Source organism: Cucurbita pepo, chromosome 7, assembly GCF_057944985.1.
Source record: "Cucurbita pepo subsp. pepo isolate OVF chromosome 7, ASM5794498v1, whole genome shotgun sequence".
Taxonomy (NCBI): domain Eukaryota; kingdom Viridiplantae; phylum Streptophyta; class Magnoliopsida; order Cucurbitales; family Cucurbitaceae; genus Cucurbita; species Cucurbita pepo.
This window is the reverse complement of record NC_141804.1, coordinates 10109540-10127065: the sequence shown is the minus strand read 5'-3', so window position 1 is coordinate 10127065 and position 17526 is coordinate 10109540. Positions and strand designations below refer to the sequence as shown.

Here is a 17526-nt window from a genome sequence, read left to right as displayed (position 1 = left end):
TTGGCAACAGATTTTATGTTATATAAAAATATATTTAAAGATCTAGATGTTGCCATTTTGTTTGAGAATTTTAATTTACAAAAATAATTCATTTTTTATTTGAATTATTTCATTCTTAGTTTTAATTAAGTAGGACATGCAAATCATGTACTTATAATAATTTTAATTAGATCTCACATTCTTAATTAATCTTAATTTAATACTAAATTTTGTTATTATATATAATTTCTTACGTTTGCTTACAGATTAGATTTCAATATTTATTTATGTGTTAGCCTTGAACAAAAAAAATTAAACACTTCTAGTAACTATATTCGACAAAATTCTAGACTTATATTGTATTTAGGTTCATTTCTATGGTATGTCTCGGGTAGGCTCATACTGGTTGGATTTAGATATGCTCTTGCCATAGGCGACTTTGAAGATGTCGTCGAGGCAGATGTACAAAAGGGAGAACGGGTCAAGTTTGAAGCTCGGTTGCATGTGCCATAAATTTATATATGAAATTATTATTAAAAAATTGAAATAAAATATCTCTTCCTTAAAATTGATTCAACCTTGGAAGGATTGCGTTATTATATATGAAGAAAGATATGAATGGTTTCATTATAAAGAGCTCTCTTTTCTTTTGAATCTCTTAACTTTTTTCCTCTCTAAACATGGAAGCTCTTCCTTTCTTTGTTGGAGTGATAGGTAAAACAAATTAATGTTCTTCATAATTAATTCTTTTTTTCTTCTCCTTTTATATATTATGAATTTCACTTGTTTTTTTTTTTTTTTTTTTTTTGCTTTTTCAGGAAACATCATCTCTGTGTTGTTCTTCCTTTCTCCCGTGTAAGTTCTCGACAAAATTTTGCCCCGTTCAATAACTGATTTTGTAGCTAAAACAATTTTCTTTCACGAGCTGGTTTTTAAGATTGTTTTTAAATTTGGCTAAAAAACAAAAGAAAAAAGTTCCCGTTTAGATTTAGTTGCTTCTAAAGAACGTTACCTCAAAACGAGTTAATAACTAGTTGAGCTATGCTCGGCTCAAGTTAGCAGATTGAATGGGACGGGACGTAAAAGAAAAATGATTAGTTATTGAATGGTCTTTTCTTTTTTTTTTTTTTTTTTTTTTTTTTTTTTTTTTTTTTGCAGGAAAACATTTTGGATAGTGTTGAAGAAAAGATCAACAGAAGAATTTGACAGTCTTCCATATGTTTCCACAATCCTCACAGCTGCTTTGTGGGCTTACTATGGCCTCATCAAACCTGATGGCTTTCTCATTGTCTCTGTCAATATCTTTGGAATTTCCCTTCAACTTTGCTACCTCACCATTTTCCTTCTATTTTCACCTCCAAACATGAGGGTATGTTCTTCCCGTCAAGCCGTCGTTACGTGTTTTTTACGTCACTTTATGGTTTCAATTTGATTTTCAATGTCGTTGACTTTTTATCGATATATTAGTATATTTCGATCTCTAAGATCCTATTTGATAACCATTTTATTTTAGGGTTTCTGATTGTCTGGTTTTTCATCGTAATTAAGAAAATAATTAAAATTTAAGTTTGCTTTTCAAAATTTTGGTTGGTTTTCGAAAACGGGGTTTATCAAGTTTATAAGCTTAATTTATAAAAACAGGGAAAAAAATGATTACAAAACGGGCGGAAAAATATTATACTGTGGTTGTAATGATTTGTTAATGTTGTTGTTCTTGTTTGTTACTAACTATGTTTGTGTATTTGTAGGTTAGAACTGCAACTCTAGTAGCAATTTTCGACGTTGGATTTGTGGGAGCAACAATCTTGATATCGTATTTGATGTTACATGGGACTTCTCGAATCGAGGTCATTGGATTCATTTGTGCTGCTCTCAACATTATGAACTGTGGTTCGCCACTTGGAATAGCGGTTAGTAAAACCCTTTTTATTATATTCAAAATCACTTCGACACACGCTCTTAGCCATTTAAAACAAATTTTTATAGTAAGAAATCATTGTGTTCGAAGTGTAAAATCAAACATTAAGTTGATTTTGAAAGATTTCGGACATGTTTCAGGCTGACAAAAATGATTTTAACTATTTCGAGATCACTCCCGAAAATACCCTAAATATGTCCGGGTTTTCCGGACCACCGCCTTCTCTAGAAGCTCATATGATAATATTATGATGCAGAGGAAAGTGGTGAGAACTAGAAGTGTGGAGTATATGCCATTTCTTCTCACTTTGTGCATATTTTTGAACTCTGGGGTTTGGACTTTCTATGCTGTGCTTGTCAAAGATCCCTACATTGGAGTAAGTTTTCATTCTCTCTCTCTTCATACTTTCATGCATTTTTTTGGACTTTAAGGTCTTAAACATCTGAGTATCGACCTCGGGAGAAATGTCGAGGTCCCAATTTGTGATGTTCCACATTAGTTGGGGAGGAGAACAAAACACCCTTTATAAGGGTGTGAAAACCTTCTCCTAGCAAACGCGTTTTAAAGCCTTGAGGGGAAGCCCGAAAGGAAAAGCCCAAAGAGGACAATATCTGCTAGCGGTGGGCTTGGGCCGTTACAACGGGTGTTTCGTTCTCCTCCCCAACTCATGTGGGACTCTCACAATGGAGGGGAAGCTCGAAAGGGAAAGCCAAAAGAGGACAATATCTGCTAGCTGTGGACCTGGGCCGTTACAAATGATATCAAAGTCAAACACCGGACAATGTGCCAGCAAGGAGGTTGTCCCCTGAAGGGGGTTAGACACGAGGCGGTGTGCCAGTAAGGATGCTGGGCCCGAAGGGGGGTGGATTTGGTGGGGTCCCATATCGATTGGAGAAAGGAACCAATGCCAGCGAGGACACTAGGCCCCGAAGGGGTATGGATTGTGAGAGTCCCACATTGGTTGGGGAGGAGAACGAAACACAAGGGTGTGGAAACCTTTCCGTAGTAGATGTGTTTTAAAGCCTTGAGGTGAAGCCCGAAAGGGAAAACCTAAAGAGGGCAATATCTGATGGCGGTGGGATTGAGCTTTCACGAAAATGTTAATAAAAGTATGGTCTTGCTAGGTATTATTTTTGCTTCAGTTTCTATTTGCATGTTCCAGTGTTTGAACTCGAGCTTTTTCAGGGCATTTTTGTAGCTGAACTTGGATTAAACGTCATATTGGTTACTTTACTAATAACCTTTTAGTTTTTTTAGATGAATATATTCAATTTTTAGTACCGTTTAATTTGATGAAATTGAAATCTCGTTGATTTGATATGTTGTTGATCTATTGTGTAGGTACCCAATTTGATTGGATTCCTTCTCGGAGTCATGCAATTAGTAATCTACGTCATTTACATGAACGAGTCTAAACTATTCAAAGAAGATCATTCATCGATACACGATCAACTTCTTCCACCACATTCCGATACAACACCTGATCTCCTATCGAGTCATTCACAGTCCAACTCGAGCAAGATAGTTCTAAAAATCACAACATGATTCACGCCAATGTAACTCTTCTCCACATATTAAACGACGAATTCTTAAATTTTAATGGGTCAATGTATACGTCTATCAAGGCATGAATCCAAATTCCTCGAGTTGGATCTCCCATAGCTGAGATGAACTCGTTCGTAATAGTAGATTCACCATTTTTTGAGAAGTACCCTCCCTCGTTCTTTGTGAATGATGTTCTTAATCAAATTTCTCTCCCACCATGACTCGATTTGGACCCATAGCTTTCTTGTTCATTTCTATTTTAGTAAAATCCTCTTGTTTTCCACGTACGATGCAAGCGGTTGATACAAAGATCAGAGCTTGTGGTGTTTGTCACACGCACTCCAAGCTAAAAGTTTGATAACTAAATAGAAGTTTACCTCAAATGAAGTTATAACGAGGTATATTTGTTAGACTGGCTTAGAGTTTCATCTCACTTTTTTCAATAGGATTAAGTCAATGTTGAATTGGGCTTTCATCTCACTTTTTTCAATAGGATTAAGTCAATGTTGAATTGGGCTTTCACCGTGAATTATTAGACCCTGTGTAACAATCCAAGCTCACCACTAGTAGATATTGTCCGCTTTGGACCGTTGCATATCACCGTCAGCCTCACAGTTTTAAAACGCGTCTACTAGGTAAGAGGTTTCCACACCCTTATAAGAAATGTTTCGTTCATCTCTCCAATCGATGTGAGATCTCACAAACTATCCCCCTTGGGGGCCAACGTCCTCACTGGCACATCGCCCAGTGTCTGGCTCTGATGCCATTTGTAACAACTCAAGGCTACCGTTAGTAAATATTGTCTACTTTGACCCTTTACGTATCGCCATCAGCCTCACGGTTTTAGAACGCGTCTACTAGGGAGAGGTTTCCACACCCTTTATTCCCCTCTCAAATCGATGTGGGATCTCACACTCTGGGCATGTAAGGGCACGCCACATGGGCTCAGACCTAGCTCTGATGCCATTTGTAACAACTCAAGGCTACCGTTAGTAAATATTGTCTGCTTTGACCCTTTACGTATCGCCATCAGCCTCACGGTTTTAGAACGCGTCTACTAGGGAGAGGTTTCCACACCCTTTGTTCCCCTCTCAAATCGATGTGGGATCTCACACTCTGGACATGTAAGGGCACGCCACATGGGCTCAGACCGACTCGGGCTAAGCTAGACTTATGGACTTTTGACCTTTTTGCTTCATCATCTGAGCTCAATTTCATCTCGAATTTAGATTGATTCATATTCAGCCTCAACTGCTTTTTATTTCTTTAAATTTGATCCGATTGTCGAAATTTACGTGTAACACTTATTATCGTTCACTTTGAAAAATGTTAAAAAGTGGTTGATATGACCATTATGGTTGAGAATGCCACCTCTATGTGACCACCAAGTTGGCAACATGTTACTTATTGCCCCAAATGCGTACCAAACTCTTTTGCACCAATGAGATCTTTGTATTAATTGTTATTATGGTCTAACCCTACTTTGATTTAATGTTTATAACCGATGTTAATGATGCATTATGACTTGTAAATGTTTGATATTTTAAACTATAAGAGATTTTAGTTATTAATTTAATGGATAAGTATAATCTTTTTAAATAATTAAAAAAAGCAACCTAACAACTAGGGGTATACATGGTCCGAGTTGGGTTGAGGGATTTTTTTGACCCGACCCAAAAGTTCGGGTTGATTGAATTGGTAACCCAACCCGAAAATTTTCACAACCCAACTCCTGACACTGAACTCGGGTGTGGGTGTCCTTAGAGAGGTCTTTTTATTTTGCTCGGATCAACCCAAAGATTTTATCCACGAAACCGAACCAATTCAGTTCGAGTTTAGAAAAATGAACCCAACCCTACCCGAAATGCTAATCCAACACAACCCAACCCTTATAGTTCGGATTGAGTTGGGTTGGTCCGGATTGTCGGTTTGGGTTGGTCTGGGTTGTCGGGTTGAATGTACACTCCTACTAATAACACAAATCAATCCAATCTGAAAAAATAGATGATTTAGTTGGATTGAGTTGTGAATTCTATTCAGATTGCTTCCGTCACCAACCTAATCAATCCAAATTTTTTAGGTTGGTCTAAATTATTTTTCCAACTCAATCCAATCGAATCTGTGTACAACCCCATTTGATTATGATTACTTGATTCTTCATGAGTTTGAATGTTTCCAAAAGAGAGGATTAATTAGGGATTCAGATAAGCACGAAGTTATGAACATCATCAATCACTTGTTTTGATTGTAATAATGGAAGAAATCCAATTCAGAAGTAGACGCATCATCCATGGCCAAATTCCAAATCTCCTAGGTGCGCCATTTCGCTATCTTGCGCGGTCAGCTCTCGCTTGAAGATTTCAACAAAAATGCAAAACGATATCGATAAATTCCTTCTCCCTCTCATTATCGATCCATTTTCAGAGCTTGCCGCTCTCGAATTTGTCTGTAAGAACTTCTCTCTCTCTCTCTCTCTCTCTCTCTCTCTCTCTCTCTCTCTCTGTCGCTGAGATTTAGTGCATCGGAATCTTTTCGTATATTTGTTGCTCGGCTTCTCTGTGTTGACTCATTTTCTTCTTCTTCTTCTTCTTCTTGTTTGTGTTGTTTGGATTCGTGAATCGGAAGCTTTTCGACTTCGATTTGATTTTGTGGTTCTTTAGAAGAGTTGGATGTTTACTTTTCTTCGATTTGGAGGATTTTCTTCAACTTGAAACAAGCCGATACTGATTTTTCGCTGTTTTGAAGATCCGTTCGTTGTTTAAACGGGCGAAATTGAGGAATTAGCGCAAGTTCTAAGGCAGAGAAGTTGATATTTGTGGAGTGAATCTTGGAGGAAACTGTGCGGAAGGATGATGATGACAATGGAAGGGATGGAGAAGGGAGTTTTGGATGATATAATTAGAAGGCTGTTGGAAGGGAGAGGAGGCAAACAGGTTCAGCTCTCAGAGGCTGAAATCCGGCATCTGTGTGTGAACGCCAGGCAAATTTTCCTCTCTCAACCAAATCTTCTTCGCTTGAAAGCTCCTATGCGCATCTGTGGTCAGTCTTCTTTCTCTCCCTTTCTTCTGTTTCTTTCTTTCATTTCTGAATTCTATTGTTTTCTTATGCTGTTTTGGACATTCCTTTGGTGGATTGTAGCTTTGGTTGTTGTTTGGTTTGATGTTTTTACCATTCGAACATCTAGCTCTTGGTCGTTGGTATATGTTTTAACTAGTTAAACTATGTTCGCAAAGCCAAGTTCTTGGGTTGCAGGGTGAGAAGAGCGGACATGGGGACTTGGGTTAGGGCGCAGTGTAACTAAGAGAGTCATTCCATTTAAGGCGAGCTCGTGTGGGGTTATGGGGGTGGTATGAGCGGTCTGGTGTCCAAGGCAATTGGTCAGACAACGACGAATGAACTTGTTAGATTAGTATTAGCCGCCTCTCCCGAAAGAAAATGGGAAGCGCGGGAGCTATGGGATTGGTAAGGATTGGTGTTTAGTTTGTGGGTTTTAAAGGTTTTGGTGTTTGGAGTTGGTAGAATTGACATAACTTGTTGTTTAGACAAACAAACGTAAATTTTACAAGTCAATGAAGTTGGTAGGATTGATCTTTGTTTGGTTTGTGCTTAAAATAAAAGCTAATGTATTGTTCATTGTGGCTTGCAAAAGCTTCAGCTATGGAGTTTGTAGGATTAGCAAATGTGTAGTTTGGACGAGTAAATTCACGTGTAGGCTCGATTTTGTATTCTAAGCTATATAAACTCAATCTACGAGACATCTTTTCATTTCTTCAATGAAAAGTTTTATTTCTCGTTCGTAGAAGCCTCTAATCGGCAAGATGAACATTAAACACTCAGGTTATGTGTCTTGATGAACCAAGCTTTCGTGCGTGTCGATGAACACTAAACACTCCCTTAGGTTATTTGTCTGTGTAAATCTTGATGAATCAAGCTTTCGTGCGTGCCGATGAACACTAAACACTCCCTTAGGTTATTCGTCTATGTAAATCTTGATGAATCAAGCTTTCGTGCGTGCCAACGAACACTAAACACTCCCTTAGGTTATTCGTCTATGTAAATCATGATGAATCGAGAGCGCCAATGAACACTAAACACTCCCTTATGTTATTTGTCTGTGTAAATCTTGATGAATCAAGCTTTCGTGCATCCCAAATGCTAGACTCTTGATGCAATTTTTGCCTTTTCGTTTCGATTCTTTTGAATTATAACCTCATTTCATATGGTGCGTCTTGTTGAATCTTGGGCTCTGCTGGCTTATCATAGGTGATGTTCATGGTCAATACAAAGATCTTCTTAGATTATTTGAGTATGGTGGGTACCCTCCTTCTGCTAATTATCTATTTCTTGGCGATTATGTCGACCGAGGGAAGCAAAGTTTGGAAACGATATGTTTACTTTTGGCGTACAAAATACGACATCCAAATAAAGTATTTCTCTTGAGGGGGAACCACGAAGATGCAAAGATCAACCGAATCTATGGCTTCTACGACGAATGTAAAAGGAGGTTTAACGTTAGGCTATGGAAAATATTTACTGATTGTTTCAACTGCATGCCTGTGGCTGGACTTATTGATGATAAGATCCTTTGTATGCATGGAGGAATATCTCCAGATTTGAAAAGTTTGGATCAGATTACGCAGCTTCCGAGGCCTACCGAGATTCCCGACAATGGTCTTCTCTGTGATCTGCTTTGGTCCGATCCTGATCCTAGTATTCAGGGATGGGCAGACAGCGATCGAGGCATTTCATGTACTTTCGGAGCAGATCGAGTGGTTGAATTCTTAGAAAAGAATGACCTTGATCTCATTTGTCGCGGTCATCAGGTAAACAAGCTTGTTCGTTAACTCTATATCAAATGTTGTCTTTTGTGTTTCGAAGCGTTCTTGTTGTAGTTTACAGAGACTGCACGTGACGAGGAGTATAAACTGCAAATATTTCGATCTTTTGCTTCGTAATCACTGTCACGAAAACCAGTTTCTTGATCAAACAACTAGGATAAGTAGAGGATGGATATGAATTGTCCTAGATGTTTAGAATTTTGAGTTCTGTTCATTCTATTACACAGGTGGTGGAGGATGGATATGAATTCTTTGCCAAAAGAAGATTGGTCACCATATTCTCTGCTCCAAACTACGGCGGAGAGTTCGACAACGCAGGTGCTCTATTAAGCGTCGATGAATCTCTAGTTTGTTCTTTCGAGATATTGAAACCCGAGCTAAAACCCTCAGGAAGTAGTTCAGGTGTAATTCTTAAAAAGGTATGATCCAAACGTCTTCCTCTTAACATATTACTTTCGATTTCGACTTAACATTGCCTCTTATCTTTTCTCGAGCAGCCTCCCAAAATTGGAAGAGCTTAATTACTCAGAGGAACTCCTTATCGATCCTAGGAAGACGAAAGACCAAGCTCGAGTTGTCCATAGTTTTCAAGCTTGTAATGACCATCATACCGGAGTTCGGTCGATCGAAGGTGTAAAAGTGGAGTATGTCTATGTCCCGGTATCCAAACAGGTAGTAGATTTAGAAGTTGTGTGTGTAAAGAGAGATGCTTCTTCCATGATGATTATAAGTGATTGAATTTCTTTTCTTTTTAAATTCACTAACAAAAGCATAATTCTTTGAACAAACCCTAATAGTATTCCAAATAACAAGAAGGGGAAAGAAAGAACACAATCAAATAAATATGAAGACTTTTTTAAACTTAGAGAACTTACCAAGTCAATGAAGCTCTGCTTCAACAGTTACACAGCAACGAACTGTTATGGTCACCAAAATTCTTGTATGAGTAATGAACAATTCATAGAATTTTATCACAATTTCCAATCCTTTCTATCATTGTACAACTAGATAACTCACTTTTCTTTAATCTTTCTCTCCTTCATTTTAATGGAAGGGGGCTACCATGGCTGCTACTTTTCGAATTTTTCGAGTATCGGGACTTGTGGAAATCAGAGTTGAGTTTTCAGCCACATGATGAACCTAAATGAATATAAGCGAGAGAAGAAGGATACGATGAAGTGAGGAGCAAACAAGTAACCTAAATGAATATAAACGATTGAGGAAGAATACGATGAAGTGACGAGCAAACGAGTAACCTAAATGAATATAAGCGATAGAGGAAGAATACGATGAAGTGACGAGCAAACGAGCAACCTAAATGAATATAAGCGATAGAAGAAGAAGACAATGAAGCAACGAGCAAACGAGCAACCTAAATGAATATAAGCGAGAGAAGAAGAATACAATGAAGCAACGAGCAAACGAGCAACCTAAATGAATATAAGCGAGAGAAGAAGAATACAATGAAGCAACGAGCAAACAAGCAACCTAAATGAATATAAGCGAGAGAAGAATAATACAATGAAGCAACGAGCAAACGAGCAACCTAAATGAATATAAGCGAGAGAAGAAGAATACAGTGAAGCAAACGAGCAACCTAAATGAATATAAGCGAGAGAAGAAGAATACAATGAAGCAAACGAGCAACCTAAATGAATATAAGCGAGAGAAGAATAATACAATGAAGCAACGAGCAAACGAGCAACCTAAATGAATATAAGCGAGAGAAGAAGACTACAGTGAAGCAAACGAGCAACCTAAATGAATATAAGCGAGAGAAGAAGAATACAATGAAGCAAACGAGCCCCTAAATGAATATAAGCGAGAGAAGAATAATACAATGAAGCAACGAGCAAACGAGCAACCTAAATGAATATAAGCGAGAGAAGAAGAATACAATGAAGCAACGAGCAAACAAGCAACCTAAATGAATATAAGCGAGAGAAGAATAATACAATGAAGCAACGAGCAAACGAGCAACCTAAATGAATATAAGCGAGAGAAGAAGAATACAGTGAAGCAAACGAGCAACCTAAATGAATATAAGCGAGAGAAGAAGAATACAATGAAGCAAACGAGCAACCTAAATGAATATAAGCGAGAGAAGAATAATACAATGAAGCAACGAGCAAACGAGCAACCTAAATGAATATAAGCGAGAGAAGAAGAATACAGTGAAGCAAACGAGCAACCTAAATGAATATAAGCGAGAGAAGAATAATACAATGAAGCAACGAGCAACCTAAATGAATATAAGCGAGAGAAGAAGAATACAGTGAAGCAAACGAGCAACCTAAATGAATATAAGCGAGAGAAGAATAATACAATGAAGCAACGAGCAAACGAGCAACCTAAATGAATATAAGCGAGAGAAGAAGAATACAGTGAAGCAAACGAGCAACCTAAATGAATATAAGCGAGAGAAGAATAATACAATGAAGCAACGAGCAAACGAGCAACCTAAATGAATATAAGCGAGAGAAGAAGAATACAGTGAAGCAAACGAGCAACCTAAATGAATATAAGCGAGAGAAGAATAATACAATGAAGCAACGAGCAAACGAGCAACCTAAATGAATATAAGCGAGAGAAGAAGAATACAGTGAAGCAAACGAGCAACCTAAATGAATATAAGCGAGAGAAAAAGAATACAATGAAGCAACGAGCAAACGAGCAACCTAAATGAATATAAGCGAGAGAAAAAGAATACAATGAAGCAACGAGCAAACGAGCATTAAAAGTTAATAGAAAAGAGATATGGTTTTACCTCGCGAAATCGACAAACAAAATTTCTTTAGATGTGAGGTTACAGTCATCTTCTACTTCGTTTCCTGATTCCTTGAGTGCCAAGAGAATTCTGACTCATATTTGCTTCCATTTTCTTTGTTGCTCGTCGAATAGCGTCGTATTTCTGGCGCTGGATATGACTTTTCCTTTTGCTGCATTATAGACATTATAAGAATAGAACACATGAAAATAAACAACTAGAACATTTTGAGTCTTAAACTCCTTTCCCCCTTTCCTTCCGACATCAAACACTAATAAGTAACATAGTTTCAATATTTAAGTCTATCAAGTAATTATTTGAACTAAGAACACGAGCCCTTGCTAACTACATTTCGAATTTTACCTGTCGCGTTACCGGACCCATCTTATTGAAGTTAATACCTAAAGCCTAGCCATTGACAAACTTGAAGAAATGAAGGACCAAAATTTAGTGCAAGCCAGGGAAAATAAAAGACCAAGTAGTGAAAATGGTTAGCTTCCTCAACCTTGCAAGGAGAAGCCCAGCTGAAAGCACCATGGAACTGATCAGCCAAGAAACCTGTTCACGGAAACTCATTTCTTTCACCCATTGCTGGAAGTCCTCTAAAACACCCAAGTGCCCTGTTCTTTGAGAAACCACTACAGACGGTGAAGACTTCCACGAATTAGCAACGGAGTCTAGTCTGGCTTTACTACCATAGCAAGAGGTTTCGTCGTTCGGAATCTTAACTGAAAAACCTGCAGCACTGCAAAGCTGCGTCCCATTCGAAACCCATTCAGAAGCCCTGCCACACACAAAGTCATTCACTCCGCACGGTGCTAGAACCTGAACAATAAAATCTAATCAGGAAGTATATTTAGTCTTACATTGTGGACAAGGTTCGAGTTCGTGCTTTTACTTCTCATTACATTGGTTAAGAGAACATCGTGCATGTAGAAAGATGGAAATAACAAACTAACAAAAGTGAACGAAGTTCCAACAATTTTATATTATGAAATAACTATAAAAGTTACGTTAAATTATAAATTTAGTCCTCAACGTAACATGTCCATTTGATAAACTTTACCTGAGCTGGAATGATGTGCTAGACAACTAAACACAACGATGGTATAATCTAAATAGAAGCATTAGTGTATAGTTTAAGGACTAATTACAGACTAAATATATAACTAAACTAAAGTTTTACTAGCAATTAGATGACATTTTCTTTTTCCTTCTAAAATGAGTGCCATTACCTATGTGCCTCTAAGACAGTCAACTTTTGGAAACCTCATATGTACCTCTATGACTATCAGTTTTTTGAAACCTCATATGGTTAACCAAAGAATATCTAGGTCTGTGAGACCCCACATCGATTGGAGAAAGGAACGAGTTCCAATGAGGACGCTGGGCCCCGAAAGGGGGTGGATTGTGAGATCCCACATCGGTTGGAGAGGGGAACGAAACATTCTTTATAAGAATGTGGAAACCTCTTCCTAGCAGACGTGTTTTAAGACCTTGAGGGGAAATCCAGAAGGGAAAACCCAAAGAGGACAATATCTATCATCTGCTCACCTGTGTTTTAGCATCAACAGAAAAGTAAGCATCAGAGCAAGCGTTGAAGACTCTGTCGCAGAAAGAGGGACATATCAGAGGAGGTCCGGGTTGAATGCCAACTAGTGGATCACAAATCGAGCACTCCAGAAGTTCCCACAATTGCAAGCATTCTTGGTTGCCTTCTCCTGTTGAAGCCAGCATCCTAACAGAAAGCAAAGCTGGGTATGTTTGAGCTACACCACAGCAAGTCTTCTTTCTGAAGACTCGACAAAGTGTCAAATCTTGTGCTTTGCTAACCTTTTTTGGAGGTTTTCCTTCCATTGCGAAGGGTGCGAACCGACCACCTTTTGAAACGCAGACATCATTTGATTCCCCTACAAGAAAAACACAGTTTTGTAAAATGAACCTTAATTTGCATTGTAAAAAATTAAGAAATAAAGAAGAGGTAAAATAGTCTTCCTCTCAATATCCATATGAAAAATACGGCATAGCCATTTCTTCCTTCCATGTAAAACAATCACAAATAAGCAAGGAACTAATTCAATATGATGATGAATCTAGTGATCCAAATTGGATATGAGACAGATATATAACTGAAGTTGATCCAAACTTGAACAACCTACAGATTGATAAGAAACTAATTCAATATGATGTTGAATCTACTGATTACAATAATTTTTTGTGTTAGAAAAAATAAATCCTTTGCTCAGTGAGTAATATTTGGATAAGAAACAAAAGACTAGATAAATTGAAAGACACATCATCAAATTTCTCAAGTAGTTTCTCAAGTAGAAAATTAAAATCGGAAGGATCAAAACACTAATAATTTTCCAAATATCCAAACAATCTCGTAAGATTATATCCCAATTCGCAGAACCAAACCGCAGCTGCAATTTCCGGGAAATCAGGCACAAGAATGACAATTACACTCAAATATATTTCAATTCAACACAATCATGAACCATTTTTTAATAAATCTAATACGAACACAAGCCTCATATGGAAACTACGTTGCAGAACAATCAAATAAAGAAATCGAGGAAGAAAGCAGATCAAAAAATGAAGTTTACCAGATGAAAAAGGAAGCAGCAGATTGAAATTTAGCATCATGAATAAGTACCAAATGTTCATATTCTTCGTCCTTTGCGCCATTTTCTGGACTCGTTCGAGGCAAATTACAGTTCGCAGAAACTAAGAAAGAAGACCATACTCGTAATTGCAGAGAGGCGGACTTGTTGGCGCTGATGGATACTCCAAAGACGAGAGTCCTGTGGATTGGGCCCAGGCCCAGGCCCAGGCCCAAATCTAATTAGGAAAATATTTTTTTAATTTATTATATTGTAAAAAAAAACGTCATTATAATACGTATTTAATTTTAAATTAAATAATAAAAATACCTTTTAAAATAATCTTATTTTTTAAAAAATTTCAATAACACCTCCAAACTTTAAAAGTATAATTTTCAAACTACAAATTTACATTAATACCCTTCAAATTTTTTAAAAAGTTTAAAAGTACTCTTCCCGTACTAGTGTTATTTTTTAAAATTCATTTATTTTTATTTGTATTTTTTATTTATTTTTATTTTATTTTAAAAATATATGGTTTTAATTATTACATAATAATTTATATACATCATTCATTTAGCAACAAAAATTAAAAAAAGATTTTTAAATTTAGGGACATTTATAAATAATATTTTTATTTATCTACTTTTAATATTTAAATTTTAAAAAAATTATAAATATCAAAATTTAAGCACCCATAGGGGCTCATGAGTCTTTTTACAAACCTTGCTTAATTGTGGGCCGATGGGTATAATTGGTAATAATTTAGATGTTGATATATTTTTGTAATTATTTAGCCTTGGAATTATGTTTTATTTAAATGTCCCTCAATAATATAAATGTTTTAAATAAATTCAAATATATTAAAATTCGCTATTACAATTTTAGTTAGTGTTCGAACGAACAAACCTTCGAATTCAAAAGTATAGAGATTAAAATATATTTTATTAACTTAAATGGAAGTGAACAGCCTCGAGCAAACCTTCAAATTTGAGACGACAGAGATCGAAAGATACTAAGCGACCAAATGAAAGTGAAGAGCTTCAAGCAAATCCGAAAGATACTAGGTGACTAAATGAGAATGAATGGTCCCGATGTAACGGCTCAAGTCCACCGCTAGTAGATATTGTCCTATTTGGGATTTCCCTTTCGAGCTTCTCCTCAAGACTTTAAAACGAATCTGCTAGAGAAATGTTTTCACATCCTTATAAACCGTGTTTCGTTCTCCTCCCCAACCAAAGTGAGATTCTCAAATCCACCCCTCTTTAGGGCCCAGCGTCCTCGCTGGTACTTGTTCCTTTCTCCAATCGATGTGGGATCCCCACCAAATCCACCCCTTTCGGAGCTCAACATCCTTACTAGCACACCGCCTCATGTCTATCCCCTTCGAGGAACAGCTTCCTCGCTGGCACATAGTCCTGGCTCTAATACCATGTGTAACGGCCCAAGCCACTACTAGCCGATATTGTCCCCTTAGGGCTTTCTCCTCAAGACTTTAAAACGCGTCTGTTAAGGAAAGCCACACCCTTACCTTAAAAATGGTGTTTTGTTCTCTTCCCTAACTAATGTGGGATTCTCATACCCGAGCACACCTTCATTAACTTTAGAAGTAGTAGGGTTCCACCAACCTAACCATTTTGAAAGCAATAATTGCTTGGAATCCAATCCCTAATCCCATTTGAAAAGAAAATATGTGGTGCCCACTTAAGATTATATTCCAAAACTGTCTCAAATCCCCATGAACAAAATATCAATAAATAAATAAATAAATAAATAAATATATATATATATATATATAATGACAAGGATGTTCACTAAATGAATTTTGTTTTTTTTTTTTTAATTTACCTTTTTGTAGTGGATTTTATTCAAATAAATTTGATATTTTTAAAGGTGACCTAATTTAGGTTTTAATATACTTCAATTTATTAAATCAGGTTGATTAGTTATCGTGAAAATTTTGATTTGATAAGACAGTGTACATATAAAAACTAAAAACTTTAAATTTAATTTTTCGACTATTTAGCTTTTTAAAAAAAAATTACAGTAGTCGAAGTCTTGAACTCTAGGAATCAAATTAATTTTAAATTTTTAGATGCTAACTCCTCAAATTTTCATATTCACTTCCATCATCGTCGTCGTTGCACTGACCACTAGCTACTGGTACTTATATTGCATACCGCCCACCTCCACCGACCATGGCCCCTTGCGTAGCTCTAATGACCAACACCCATCGCCCACCTACAACAACTACACCTATCTCTCACTTCACGGGACCACTCAAGTAACCTCACCGTTTTTAGCTATAGTTAATTAGTTACTCAAGTAACCTCACCGTTTTTAGCTATAGTTAATTAGTTCATAATGTTTTTGTTATAATTTTAAACTTTGTTACATAATTTATGATAATGTTAAGACCAAATCAATTTGTGTAATAAAACATTTGTTTTTAATTTTAAATAGTTTCTTATTAAAAAAAAAAAAAAAAAAAAAAGCTTAAAATGAATTTTTAAAAACCACTTGAATTAAAATAATTAAAAGATAATTCAAGACGGACCCTTAACCTAATTTTAAATTTGTATATTCTATAATTCAATGATTTTCCTTTCAAATTATTTATAAAGAATTCATCAGATTTTATTAACTTATTCCCAATAAATAATCATATTTAAATAAATAAATTTAATAATAAATTAGACCTTCTACTCAATTATGAAAAATAATGTCATATTATCATTTTAAAATTTTATCTTAAAATTAACAAAATTTAGAAACAATATCTTAGCGGTGGATTTAGGCAGTTAAAAATGGCATCAGAGCCAAACACCGAACAGTGTATTAGCGAATACGCTAGGTGTCATAATCGCAGTTTTTAGGTAGTGGATTTGGGAATTGTGCGGCACGCACTTTTAGCACTGAGTGGGTCAAGCCTACTTCAAGTTACACTGTCTACGATCGGACAACGTGAATACAAACCTCGAGTCTCGATTTCAAGAGAAAATTTTAGAAAGTGGGGAAGAGAGGTTTTAGAAAAGAGATTTAAGAGCAAGAAAGAGAAATTGAAATTGGTGTTACACAGGAACGTAAGCAAAAAGCAACAAGACAACGTGAATACAAACCTCGAGTCTCAATTTCAAGAGAAAATTTTAGAAAGCGGGGAAGAGAGGTTTTAGAAGAGAGTTTTAAGAGCAAGAGAGAGATTGAAATTGGTGTTATACACGGAAATGTAAGCAAAAAGCCACAACAACGGCTCATTGCATATAACTATCGGGTAGGGAGGGAGAAGTTGATATCTAGTCATATCCTCCTATAGTACATTTTGAGACATTTCATGTCTAACGGGCGTAGCCATGACATCGCCGAAACGTCATACTCTTAAAGAAAACAAGAAGAAATAATACAACATAAAAGCAATAAAAGAAAGCAATAAAGTAGTACAAGGCAAAGGTTTCGGCGCGTCACAGACATGCAGCCATGGGCAACATGCCTTGGATAAGCATGGCCGTGACATTAAGCCCTTAAGGAGGTGGATTGTGGATCTCACATCAATCGGGGAGGAGAACAAAACATTCCTTATAAGGTAAGAAAACACCTCCCTAACAGCCCGATTTCAAAAACCTTAAGAAAAAGCTCGAAAGGAAAAACCAAAATTCAAGAAAGCATCAGCCTAAGGTGAGCTTAAGCTGTTACACTAAATTCAAGAAAGCATCCTTCTAGACATTATTAGGTCAATTTTTCGTCCCAACACTCTAATACTCCAATACATTTCTACTTTAAGTATCGTTCTAAAACGTTTATGGAAGGTCGAAGGTCATACGAACGTTCCCTAATAAAGAACTAGCCCACCACCCAACTTTTACTTAATTAAATCCAAGG

The 17526-nt window shown here is 36.6% G+C and overlaps 3 protein-coding genes across 6 annotated transcripts; 2 read left to right on the top strand and 1 right to left on the bottom strand.

Annotated features, from left to right (window-relative positions):
• Positions 1–581: 581 nt before the first annotated feature.
• Positions 582–3546, top strand: LOC111798025 (bidirectional sugar transporter SWEET16). The gene is made up of 6 exons (XM_087125647.1): positions 582–693; positions 798–834; positions 1138–1348; positions 1728–1889; positions 2154–2273; positions 3239–3546. Exons 1-6 carry the CDS (start codon positions 660–662, stop codon positions 3440–3442), a joined length of 768 nt encoding a protein of 255 aa, XP_086981773.1. The 5' UTR covers positions 582–659; the 3' UTR covers positions 3443–3546.
• A 2058-nt stretch (positions 3547–5604) lies between these two features.
• Positions 5605–9030, top strand: LOC111798564 (serine/threonine-protein phosphatase PP1). Of its 2 annotated transcripts, none has more exons than XM_023681802.2 (5): positions 5605–5890; positions 6188–6481; positions 7706–8265; positions 8508–8699; positions 8778–9030. In XM_023681802.2, the coding sequence occupies exons 2-5, from the start codon at positions 6292–6294 to the stop codon at positions 8799–8801; spliced, it is 966 nt and encodes a 321-aa protein (XP_023537570.2). In that variant the 5' UTR covers positions 5605–5890; positions 6188–6291; the 3' UTR covers positions 8802–9030. The 2 variants fall into 2 exon arrangements, with proteins under 2 accessions (XP_023537570.2, XP_023537569.2); XM_023681801.2 differs by having other exon boundaries at positions 6068–6481.
• An 89-nt stretch (positions 9031–9119) lies between these two features.
• On the bottom strand, positions 9120–13816 carry LOC111798565 (folate-binding protein 1). Of its 3 annotated transcripts, none has more exons than XR_015421604.1 (6): positions 13654–13816; positions 12602–12957; positions 11553–11872; positions 11048–11219; positions 9537–9594; positions 9120–9420 (listed from the first exon to the last, which is right to left on the bottom strand). XR_015421604.1 is itself a non-coding variant. In XM_023681803.2 (5 exons), the coding sequence occupies exons 1-4, from the start codon at positions 13733–13735 to the stop codon at positions 11093–11095; spliced, it is 885 nt and encodes a 294-aa protein (XP_023537571.2). In that variant the 5' UTR covers positions 13736–13815; the 3' UTR covers positions 9120–9420; positions 11048–11092. The 3 variants fall into 3 exon arrangements, 1 of the variants encoding a protein (XP_023537571.2); XR_002815715.2 differs by lacking the exon at positions 9537–9594 and having other exon boundaries at positions 9120–9197; positions 9298–9420; positions 13654–13815; XM_023681803.2 differs by lacking the exon at positions 9537–9594 and having other exon boundaries at positions 13654–13815.
• Between the last annotated feature and the right edge of the window lie 3710 nt (positions 13817–17526).